The sequence below is a fragment of the Centroberyx gerrardi genome, chromosome 4 (assembly GCF_048128805.1).
Source record: "Centroberyx gerrardi isolate f3 chromosome 4, fCenGer3.hap1.cur.20231027, whole genome shotgun sequence".
Lineage (NCBI taxonomy): Eukaryota > Metazoa > Chordata > Actinopteri > Beryciformes > Berycidae > Centroberyx > Centroberyx gerrardi.
The window spans coordinates 16,402,276-16,415,441 of record NC_136000.1 but is presented as its reverse complement, the minus strand read 5'-3'; the positions used below and the strand labels follow the sequence as shown (position 1 = coordinate 16,415,441).

At 39.8% G+C, this 13,166-nt stretch overlaps 1 protein-coding gene across 6 annotated transcripts in view; it reads left to right on the top strand.

The window, feature by feature from the left end:
- The window catches only part of mef2aa (myocyte enhancer factor 2aa), a 62,718-nt gene that overhangs the window by 29,088 nt on the left and 20,464 nt on the right, over nt 1-13,166 (top strand). For all 6 annotated transcript variants that reach the window (XM_078282931.1, XM_071927247.2, XM_071927245.2 and 3 more), the window contains one exon: nt 1-204. In XM_078282931.1, the coding sequence (XP_078139057.1) occupies nt 1-204 (204 nt within the window). The remainder of the gene's footprint in view (nt 205-13,166) is intronic.

Here is a 13,166-nt window from a genome sequence, read left to right as displayed (position 1 = left end):
GTTACCTTCACAAAGAGGAAGTTTGGCCTGATGAAAAAGGCCTACGAGCTGAGCGTACTATGTGACTGTGAGATAGCCCTCATCATTTTCAACAGCTCTAACAAACTGTTCCAGTACGCCAGCACAGACATGGACAAAGTGTTACTGAAATATACAGAGTACAACGAGCCCCATGAGAGCAGAACCAACTCTGACATTGTAGAGGTGAGTGAGCGCCGCTTTCTTGCTTTATCAGGGTGAGAAAACTTCTTCTTCATTCTTTCACACCATCGCCTTTCTCTTTTTAATAGGCACACTATTATACAAGTACAATCTTATATCCCTATTTAGGCTAAATTAATCAGCAAAATATTTATTATTATTTTGGTATTAGCTTCAGACCAGCAGTGAGAAAATATGCACAACCAAGAGGCGTAAACCTTTGTTATATGCTGCAAGGGTAATATTTTAGACATACTGTATGAAAGTGAGGAACAAGTAACAGTTTCCTTCTAGTCACCATTCAGATAGGGCACAGGAGGTCTGCATTCCCTGATAAGTCCAGCTCCTCTTGGGCCCATCAACTGACGTGGAAAACCTATCTCTGCACACAGTAGCTGCTGACCACCATGCCGACCCTGTTTCCCGTAGATATTGTACCTGCATGGCTTAGTCATCCAGCAGCCCTTCTGTACCACTGCTCACGACAGACAATTAGCCTGGCTATTACTATAATAGTTTTCCAGTGAACATGCTTGAAATATTCCTTTCATGCGTTATGAAAATTACACAAGCACTTGGTCTTCCTGGCAGCTACTGTCTCCCTGCATTGCTCAAGCACTAGCGGAAGACTAAGCCACTTGTTATGCTAGCCTACAAAACTGTCAGCCAAAAGCGTCAATGAAAAGTAAATGGGGATGATTGGCGATACATCCGGATCCAAATGTCTTTCAATGACGCACTTGTGGTTTTTTAAACTTATTCAGGATCTGCTTTCAGAAGCTAGTTTCTTCATTCTGACCAAATGAAAAGCAAACACATTTAGGCCTTGACAAGAAAATCACGATACTACTAATAAAAGTTGCCTATTAATTTTTATAGCCAATATTTAAAGTATACATAGACGGGCTCTTGTTTGGACTGAGGTGTTTTTATTAGACAATGCAGACTGTTCCCAGATTTCTACACCGCTGCGTCATAATCCTCTAATGTTTTTACTAGCACCTGTCCACGGAAACATACCTTGTTATTATTGCTGCTCAATAAAGAGACCTTAAGTGTTTAAGATGGTTGAGATTGCAAAATTTCAAGAATCTTAGCTTTGGAAAAGTCTTTCACTTGGAGGAATGAGTAGAATTACATGCAACATAAAAGAGTCAGCTGTGGCCCGTTATCTTTTATTCATGCTGCTGCTGCTTGTGAATTACCTGCTTGGCAGAGCTGCAAAAGAGCGCTCTGGCATCCAGTAGACCCATGCAGTCAATCCTCCATCAGGGGCCCTCAGAGAAGAGCAGGGGCTCACCTGCATAAAAAATACATGGATACATTCCTTACTTATGTAACAGTGACCACAAATTTGTTTTTGTGTCGTGACTTGGGAAGCCCTCTTATTTTAACTAAAAGAAGAAAGGCAAATACGACAAAAACAAATACAACAGCTTCCCATAGTCAGAATCGTTTTGGATTATTTACTGCCTATCGGTTGGGTCATCTCCTTTAGCCTATAGTATATATACCTGTGGTCTGTAATTGGCAAGTGCATGGTACATAATGTCTGCACGAGGAGCACCAGTGGTCCATTGCCAAACAAATTGGAGGACAAACTGGTAGTGATCTGTTCATTTCCCACTTAGCCCCTCTGGCTACTCTCAAGGAGGCTGCCCCGCTGCACGAAAGGCGAGAACAATGTAGCGTTGTTCCTGCTCACTCGGCCAGCATCTGTGCAGATATGCGCAAATCCCCCTCGGCCTGCTGGCTATGTGGTCAGGGTTCAGAAGTGAAGAAGCAGAGCAGAAGTAACCAACCCAGTCCACTTCCACAACATTGCCACACAACCCCACTATTCACTTGGCCAGAGAGCGGCACAAGAGCAAACGTTACAGGAAGTAGAGAAAGCTCCGGCACTGTGGTTTTATCTGGTCAAGAGTTTTGGCAAAAAGAGTGTTGTCATGTAGAGAGAATGGCCATTTCTTTTATTAAGAAATGAGAGGCACAAACCTAGTCTGGACTAGTCTTATTTATACAGCCCTTTATCACAGTCAAGTCTCAAAGGGCTTTACATACCATCATGTACCATACCACAACATACATACTACATATATATCTGAATTTGAATAGTCAAGATGTTATCTATGCATTTTCCATGCAAGAATTCACAACAAATTAGCATTTGTTTGTGTGTATGTTCTGTAGTTCTTTCAGTGTTTTGCTGACTGCCTATCAGTGAGCACTTTGTTTCATCAGTATAGGGCATATGACATTGCTCTCCTCTACAGATCCTCGTACACTACATACATGAGGAGGCCATGCATTTGTAATGATGGGAAGATGCCACCCCTCCCCCCCATCTGTCTGGTGAAATGGGCCTCACATGAGGACACTTACACTGGACACTTATCTAAATTTTTAAATTGTATTAAACCAATATTTGCCATGTAAACAATCATGTGCTCATTTGCCTGGTTTGGGAGGCCAGCAAATCCTTTCCCAATTTTCATTGGGCAGCATACGCTCTCATTCCGTGTGAGAAACCAAATCAAAGGTCACATTCCTACTCAGTAGTACCATCTGTAGATAAAGGGTGGGCTGTGCAGTGTGGGAGAACAGTCTCCATGTTTTCCACAGATGGATGCATGCCTGGGCCACAGTTTGATAACCCAGTGGAGGGCTATGGACTTTGTCTCAAACTTGGCTCACAGTCCAAAGCAGAGCAGTAGGCTCAGATTTTACTTCTGGAGGTGTGTGTGTGTGTGTGTGTGTGTGTGTGTGTGTGTCTGTGTGTGTGAGTGAGTGGGGTGGTCTTAACCTTAGCAACACTCCAGGCGACAGGTGATCTGTTGCATGAAATCTCTGTCAATTGCATTCACGGGTGTCCCTGATCACATATCTTTCTAATGTAAAAAGTGACAAAACACGACTAAGAAGGAGTTTATTTATTTATTTATTTTATTAATTTATTTATTAATTCTTTCATTCATGCATTTATTTATCCATTCATTCGTTCATTCACTCATTTTTACTGAGAATTAGCTCTGCTGTTGGATCATACTCACCAACACCCTTTTTACTTGGAAATAAATGTGGTATTTAATGTGCTAGTGTTGTTTTGAACAGAACAGAGTATTAGTGTGTAAACGTTTTACAGTGTTGTTTCTATTGTGTTTCTTATTGAATTCTATTTGTACCACAAATGAAAATGCTGCTGTTAGTCATTAGATTAATCTAATAATGTTTACTCTTCCTCCCCGCTCCGCTAGTGGAGGTAATAAGATTTTGCTCAAGCTTCTCTATAACCTCACATTGTTATCCTGGACACAGAAAGATCACTGTCTCCAGAAGATACCTTGAAATCAGATAGTAACTTCACAGGCATCATTTGGCGTCTATCTGTCCCCTCTTTGAGCAATTCAATACGATTAAGGTATATAGTAAGGCAAAGATTAATTAGGTTTGCATGCACAAGGAATTGACATGAAGTCAACACTTTAGAAATAATCTTATAAAATAGGGGTGGTGAATATGAGGCTTTAACCCAATTTGGGAATGCAGTTTGAGCCAAATGCCAATGCCTTGCCATTGTAAATAACTGGACTGTAGCGGATGCAAAGAACTGACTTTTCACTGCTCTTTTGCATGTCTTTTATACCTTGCCCATCGGTGACAGTAAAAAGAGCATTCATAGGGAAATTCTGCTTATCTTCTTCATACTCTAGAGGGTTGACTATTGTTAATGTGATTTGAGAAATACAAATAATTTCCCTCTGTATTTTAAGATTTATGATAAACAGTCCCTCTCTCACCAGCCCCCTTCACTAAGAGGAAATCTGCATTAGAATGTCATGTAATTTCCATTAGGTTTTATTTCATTATCATTATCAGCTATTGTTATAGATGGGACTGTATTAATCATTCAATAAGATATGTAAAATTTGACCGTTACAGAATGTCAGGCCCTGTATACTTTTCTTTAGCACTCTTCATCTGAATTATCCCTCTCTTCCCATTGATTATCAAAGCTGAAATTTGCCATTTGCAGGTTTCAACAAAAGCCATTTACACAATTATCACACTTGGTGATTGCATTTGTCATCATCTCCCTTATTCTTTATGTTGCAATCCTTAATGCTGAAGTTTTGAGTGATAGAAATGACACAGTAAATGGAGTTGGTGTGTCTCAAAAGTATTTGCAATGATTCACAAAGAAAATGAAATCATCAATTTTATTACCAGTTATGGAATGTATTCCTTACAGAGGTGTGGACTGTGAATGGGAACCAGGAATTTGAGACAGGGGATGTTTATGTTGTCAATCAAAGACTGAGCGGTGATTAAGACTCATTTCTATCTTAATGAATGCAAATTGGCACATCTGCTATGGTGGGCTAGCTGTCCAGACTCTTCAATTAGCATGATTGATCAATTATCCTCCTCCTGGTGGCTCTCTGGAAATGGAGGCTGGGGAAGAGATGGGGTGGTGAGCGGCGGTGGGGGATGAAGAACTGTCGAAAAACCTTCACTCAACCCATCAAAATACAGTTTCTTTATTTGACTGGACTAAAACAATAATGCAATTTCTTTTGACTAAAAGGGGGCCTTCACTTTAATGTGCATTCCCTAAAAATAGACTGTGACAAATATAATTGAAATTATTGCCATTTTATCTTTGAATGTTTTTTTTTACTTGGAACGAACACCATTACTTTGAGTCCCTGCAGGCTGGTTAGAGATCAGAAGGTGATCATGGCTTAGATGACTATAATAGAGAAATAGTTGTAAGTTGAAAGGTTCTTATTGTGTAATCATGGAGAATAGTGACTCAAACTGTAATTTTGGCAATGTTGAAAATATATTTTTCTTCATCGATTTTGTTCCTGTATTTCATCAGTTTTGTTTGTGTTGCCATTCCCATTGTAATACATGAATTTTACATTACCAAAAAACACCATTTGCATTGTAAATCTCTATCTGATTCTCCATCAGCAGAATTTCTGATCAAATATTCCTGTGAGAAATGAGCTTGAGCCATGCAAATATAGATCAGGACTCTTTCAAGTATGAATTCTATTGAGGATATTGTAGCGCGCAGCTTGTTTGTGTTGGTTTTATAATAGTAAGCAAATTCCTTGAATATCAAAGCACACTGGTGAGATTGTCCTGTGTGTGGCATATTTCTAATTGTGAAATACAAAAAATAATAGGGACGGTCAAATGAGGCTCTGGCTGGTACACAGAGAAACTGTCACTGCTCCCACGTCCTCTTATGCAACTTGCAGAGAGTATTAGCTATCAAGACAATAGAGTATTTGCATATTATTTACTGTAGAAATCTGCAACACATTGGTCAGATAGTAATGAGAAAATGCTCTGGGTTAAAAACCAGGTCAGCTGTACAATCTTCTGTGCAATGATTATATATCTAATGGAATACAAATCAATATTCCAGCACACAGGGTCACAGAACTGATCACAACCATGATCACTTATCTACCCAAGTGCACGGTCAGTTTAATAAGTCAAAAGTGGTTTGGATGTTAGTATAAAGTAATGAAAAGTCACTGTGTGGTGTAAGTGTTGCATAATTAGATACATGAGGCTGCGGTAGGCTGATAAATCTTACCTTATTGCTGGTGGCATTACTTGTGGCTCATGCAATTTAGGACACTGATGTCAGGGACTTGTCCAAAGCCTAGATTATCCCACATCAAACGAAAAAGATTTAACTAAAAGAGGTCACAGTCACATCTTATGTTTAATGTGAACAAAATGATAAAACAAAAGAAAACATTAGTTCTTCAAGGACCTAATAAAAATCCTACAGTCACTTTGTGACTTCAGCAGATCTAGAGGCATAAAAATTTACTTTTTTGCATGACATGCTATTGTTTGTGCACAATATATAAAACGTGTGCCTGAGTTACAAAGAAAGCGTGTGAATAGATACAAAACATGCACACATAATAAGCTAATATATGACTCCAGTGCAGCTGCACCAACCCTGCTCTGAACCGTGGTGTTGGAGAGCTTTAAGTGTTGACTGATACAAATCCTTGCATCTGGTTGATGATAAAGTCTTTAATATCCTTCAAGTCTCACATTAACAATGGTTAAACCCATTAGCTCTCATTATACTTGTCAATTATTTCTTATTAACAACGGCTTGCATCACAGCTGTCAATGAGCAATGCCTTGATAACTTATCCCCTTTTTTTACCTGAAGAAAAACTTGATTAATGAATCTTGATAAAAGCCTCATTCAATTAAATATATCTTTATTCAACAAAACATCCTATTAAACTAAATAAATCAATGAAATTAACTAAATTCAACTAATTATGGCAAGTGGGTGAAGTCAGTTTGAAACTTGTTAAATGATCTAAATCGAGCACAAGTTTTAAAACCTGCACATTGTATTAAATTGTGAGCACATTTTAGGGTTACGGTTTGCACAAATTATGAAATTGTGCTCGCAAAATAATGAAAGTGAAGGTACAATTTAACCAAACAGTAACATCGTGTGCCCTCAGTGTAGTAAATCATGGTCTCGAAATATCTTTCTTTTTTTTCTGCAGCCATTCCTGTATAACACTGAAGTGTTATACAGTATCTATACCTATTCTCCTCCTATAGACAAGTCTGTACAACACAATATCACTTGCCATTTTCAGTACAGTACCAATTTCCTCACTTACTCCCTTTCCCCCCACTATGCTATCCTCCCATCCATATTGGTATTGGGCCATAGCTAGCTCACAGCAGCAATGATGAGAAATGCCTTTTAAGCTAAATCAAATGTCATTGCTATTGACATAGACTTATTGGGTTGATGTTGATTTTCCAGGGCATTCCAATATATGTGAAATATTCTGCCAGCCCATTTTTAATATTACAGAAGAAAAACAAATATGTACTTTTGGGCCCCTGTGATTTATTGGAGTGATATTAATTTGGTTTTTTTTTATATTATACAGTAGATCACATAGTTTTTACCTTAAGCATGAGTGACTTTTTTTGGATCAGGCACTGTGCAGTTTATAGCATGATGTTGATTTGTTTTATGTAACTGAGTTAAATGTTAGTGGGATTGGAACTATATTTTTTTAATTAATGGATGCATTTGTAGCGAGGAGATTCTCTGTGGCATTGGTTTGTATTGAGGAAGAAGTTTTTCTGCTTTTGGCATCTACTGTATGTTACTACATAAATACAAAGCATGTCAGTGTTTGAGTATCAGTGCACTGTATCTCTGGAGAGGGTGGTGAAGTAACCATTAAGCATTGAGCAGCCATTAATTTATGTGTTTGTAAAATCCTATTACTACCTCTTCATTTGATGTTCACATAAACACACCGTGTTGTGAAGATGTGCAACTTCCTCTTTTCCTGTGTGCACAAAGTGTTTTGTGTTCTTCAGAGCAGGCGCTTCACTTTTGGCGCATATTTCAGGACGGGTCAGGTCCAAAGTGAACTTATGTTGCCAGTCTGCAGTCAAAACAAACACACTGTATTTCTACAGCACCAGAGTCTATTTTGAGAATAGTGCAGTAGGACAAGATACCTAAAAATAAATGAGGACTTACAAATGTGTATGGTGAAAACAAAGAGAGAGGGAGATCTTTGTCAACCACAACAATACATAGGAACCCTGTCCTTTGTCAGCCTATAGTTACAGAATGTTGTTTCAACTGTTAGAAACTGTGTGATTAGCCATTGTGATTCTTATGTGCAGAGAATGACAAGATAAAAATTACAATTAGTTCTTGGTTATTTTGAGAATACAATCAACAATGCATTTTACCTGAGACATTCAATCGTTTCCTTGTATAAATAGGTGTGATATACTCCCAGAGGCCTACTGCTTTTTGTACATATAGGACTACAGTAATGATACAATGACACACATTTATTTTGACCTGTTTTATTTATGAAGTTAGGAATGTGTTAGTGGAAATTCTCTTGTTCATTGTTGAAGAAAAGGATACGCAAATCATTGCTCTCCTCTTGGCATATAACATTTATATCTTAACATTTATATCTGTTCCGTAGTTCTAAATGATCAAACTATTGCAATTTCCAAGTACTGCGGTGAGAGTTGTCTGAAAAAGTCTTCACTTGCCACAGTGAGTGAAGCAGTACTAATGGTATTGTTGCTAGCAACATGCTGGGTTTCAAAGTGCCCCTCTTTATAGGACAAGGACTCCTTTTCCTCTGGGCTTTTAGTGAAAAAGGGTCACCAGTCCTCTGTTGGAGTTTTTTGAGTGTAATGAAAGTAACTGTGGTGGTAATTTTCATGTATTTCACAGAATATCCTGTTATTTCTATCTACTGTTATGAAACGAATACACAGTTTGCTACTTGGTAATTGAGGAAATACATTTGATTTTCAAACTGGAAATGTATTTTGATTATTAAAATGAAAGTGTCCATTACCAGCAGTCACTTGCAATGAATTCCATACAACTGAACTACAGTAAGTGTCTGTATATGTGAAAGTATACAATAGTTTTCCTGTGAATTGTTGAGTGGCTGAGCTCCATTATAAAGTAGTGGTTTTCTGTGTGTTTTACATCCATGTTCCCATTGTTTTATTATGTCTCTGCACTCCTGTGTGTGATGCTTGTTACTAGGTTACTGCTAAGAGATTTTTGTTTTTGGCACATGTCGAGCTTCATTGACGTCAGAGCTTGTTTTCCATCCTCTCAACTATGATTCGTATTTCTCATTTCAAATCTAGGTCCTCTTGGACAGCATAGAATGAAAAGAGACACAACAACAAAAGACCACCAGCCATGGGGCCTTCTTCTAAACATGAGTTTCCAGTGATACTAATGAGACATACTCTAATCTCAAATGCTTGAGCACCTCACTCACAGTCTTGAACTAAAAGCACCAGAGTTTATTCACTAAGGAAACAAGAAATAAGATGTACAAGTTCATTTTTTTTTTAAGATGTTTGGGAAATATCATAGAGCGCTGATCCGATTCCCTGCTCACTCTGAACCAGTGGTTAGATGGTTAGATGGCCATTCTTCAAGGTTGAAGAATATGCCACCAATATAGATATTTTATATAAGATACTGCATTTGAACTGGTTGGTGTGGGTGCAGCTCTCTCTCTGAACCTAGCGTGAAACCTGGTAAACAGATCTCAACCTTTCCACAAATAAGACAGAACCTGATCAACCTAACCTGGCTGCAGTCAGCAGAGGAGCATGACCTATTGTATACCACACATGCAACAATATCATGGTACGCTCCATCCCGCGTTACAGGTTGTCTTCTTATAGCGTCATCAAAAGCCATGTTTTCATTCTTTGTTCAACGTGGCTGATGACATGACTCTCAAGACATGTCATGGAACACGGGTTAAAGGAATAGTTCACCCAAAAATAAGAATTTTGTCATTATATACTCTTGTGGCAGTTGAAACACTTGTGAAGTTTGTATGTCAATATAACACACAGTGACACTTGGATTACACTGTTTGGAGTAATTTTATGGTCATTTTTTTGCCCTTTTTGGAACTCTAAAGAAACAGTCTCCATTCACCCCAGTTGTTTTGGAGAAGACTGATATGAAGCTGCGCCAGCTAACTCACTATGTGTTATATTGACATATAACTTCACCAGTGTTTCAACTGGCATGAGGGTGAGTAGATAATGACAAAATTTTCATTTTTGGGTGAACTATTTCTTTAAGCACTAAACTTTGACACCAAGACGAACAGGGTTTGACCTGGTTCTCCACCCTGATCTTGGTTGTTTTTTGGGGTTGACTCTGTGTGTCCGGGTCACTAGTCCGGCGTGAAAGGGTTACTAGTGACACTTGTGGTGGCTACTTACAGGTCCTGAGAAATCTCTCTCATAACCCACTGAGTGCAGTTATTTCAGTCAATTCAGAGTGGAGGCAAAGAGGGCTTTTTCTCTTAACTGTAGCAGCTCCTCTTACAGCACTTTGTGACATTAAGATGTCTGACACATCAGTTTTCTCTCATGATTAGCACTGACAGATTAAGTTGAAGCCTTGAGGTATCTGCCCACTATTTCCTTCACTTTGTTTTTTTAGTGTTTTGCTCTCTCAACTATTTGAGATCTGTATTCTTTATATATTAGCTTTGACATAGGCTAAAACATGATTACACACTATGTTGCCCAATTAAAAACGTGTTAATGTTTTTATTTGTATTTCTATTTTAAACCTCATATAGCATATAGCAACATATGTTTTCTACATAGTGAGCATACTACAGTATATAACGTATAGCTTCTCAAGTCCCATCTAGACACCTGTCATACAGAACGTACTACATAAAATGGGTCAGACATTGAGCTGGCCTAATTTGGTTTGATCTAGTTAAATTACAGGAGAGCTACAGTCAGAATGCATCACTAAGCTGGCTCTGTGGTGAAAAGCAGAGCTGATATGAATGACCACAATGGCTCGGACAGAGGAACAATGATACTAATAAAGTTAAAGTTCATGAGAACCACAATCCATGAGTCCACCCCCTGCGTCCTTTAATGACCTTGTGGGCCGAAAAGACTGAAATGAGACCTTGCATTCATGCACCGTGGTTTCTGCACGTTAGCTTGTGCAACAACCAGCTTGCCCTTGTGCCCCCCTCCTCCCAGTGTGAGTGCTGTGTGGCCGGCCCCTCCTGCCCAGGGGCGAGGACAGAGCAAAGCCTGCTGGGAGGAGGGGGTTGGGGGTTAGCTGGCACCGTGCCACCTTCCCCTGGCTGCCTGGCCTGACTGGGGGCAAAGAGGGAGGTTGCTGTGTCTCAGATTGATGAGGACAGGTCTGTGGTCTGGGTATAGAGTGTTGCAGAACAGACGTCCTGCTGGCACATCCTGCCCTCTCTGCCGCACGCCCCCCAGCCCTCCGTACTCGCCTTATCGGAACTCCTAATTGTCCTTATGAATATTTTAGAGGTGAGCAGGAATGGGAGTTGAGGGTTGGGGGTATGGTTTCAAGGGCCCTGACAGCTAATGATCCACTCAATGACCAGAGAGAGACAGAGAGACAGAGACAGAGAGTAAAAGGGTGAGAAAGCTAGTTTATTCTCAATAATCTTTGTTTAATGGTTATGTTTTTGGTCTAGATTGTAATTTTTTACAATCTGTTGTATATGCTTGCCACCACTTCTTTCTGTAGAGTGAGAACAGAGCCTGTGTTCCCATTCTTTTCAATCTGTAGATAATGATGACATTGGTATGCCTTTATCCTCAATTTGTACTTTAATTCCCTCTTGTCTATACTGAAAATATGCAGTCCGCTGATTGAGACTGTTCTCTTTGACTGTGGCAGCTAATAGCTTTGTCACATCAGTCATTCACCACAGTCTCAGAGCAGCTGGCTCTCTAAGGAAAGGCACTGCTCACTCCACTGCAATTGCCTCTTACTCGATAATATGGATAGGCTATATTTAAGTGACAATCTAGTCGGTCAGCCACAGGTAATCATCTGATTTACTGTATACTGGGTTGGAATAAGATGATAGCTTCTTTCTAATATGCATCTCTCCTTTAGAGATTTGGAGCGCATGACTCACGTTGGATTACTGGGTCACTACTAGCCTGACTTTGAGCTCTCAGTTCATTGTGTTCTGTCCATTGTCATTGTAATGTCAGGAGGGATTGGATCTCACTATATTGTATATTGTTTTTCAAACAGCTGCGCTACGGCAACAATATCAAAATAAAATGCAGACGGTTCAGCTGAGAGCCTGCCCCCTGCCACTGCTTTTCCTGTCGACTGAGTAACTAGACAATAGAGTGAACCAAAGGAAGGACATGAATCTAGCCTCACATCCTGGTGTCAGTCCACTCGATGTGTAATGGTCATGAGATTAAACAAGATATGTCTGGGAATTACAGAGGTTTCCTTATCTAATGGCCCTTCACTCCCGACTCAGTATATGAGGGGAGACAGAGAGAGGCAGCCGTAGCCCTGCTGCAGTACATTAACCTAGTGCTGGGCCATGGCGCACACTGCCCAAAGAACAACCAACAGAGGCTTTTATTCCCCTCAAGTGAAAACTACAGCACCAGGGGGGAAAGGGAACATGGTGGTGAAAGACTTTTCTCTTAAGATGTTATATAAGAGCAGAAATATTCCTTAGCAGATAAAAGCCTTCCTATCAGCCGCCTCCCCATGCTGATTTCCTAGTGCGTTCACACTCAAAGAGGCCCTTTGATAAGCACATTAGATGGAACAGCCTGGACACAATGGTGATGTCATGAGGATTAGCACGCTACCTTGCTTAGTGTGGCAGCGGGCACAAGGGCTAATTCACAGCACTGCAGGGCGAGAGAGGCTGGGACACCCAGTTGAAATGAGGTGAGGGAAGGCCTCTGCACAACAAGCAGTTAAAATATAGCTTCTAAGTATATTACTAAAGGCTAAAGGCTTACTAAACAGAGCATTCATCAACGGAGCATTCATCAACAACATTCACGATATATACTCCAATTTTGCACATTTTGTGTCATTTGTTGTTATGGTGCCATTTCACTAGTAACTGTCTTGCTGTTGAGGGGCCCGTAATCAGAGCTCCGCTGTACTAGTCATAGGTCAGGTGGCACTCTACCAATAGTGAAAGCTAAGTATAGCTTTTTGCTGTGATTCAGGCACAATGGAAGACACTATGGAAACAGCCTCTTCATGCCTTCCTTTCAGCCATCTCCCCCACAATTTTGAAGTTCAGCTTTTCTACCTAACCACTATCTGTCTCCTTTCACCCTGCCTTCTATTCACATACAGTACTGTACAGTACATGAATAAGTTAAACGTAAAAAGCTCTCTTGACACAAGAGAGGGAGGACATCAGAGTGAAATGATGTTCCAAGACACACACAGCAAAGTAAATTGCTTGAGCCCATTTCACTGAAAGTACTTCTCAAGGAGCAGGTGATGTAGGTGGCTTATGCAATGGTTTCAGCTCTATTTTTAATTCATGGAATAGTGTTTGCTT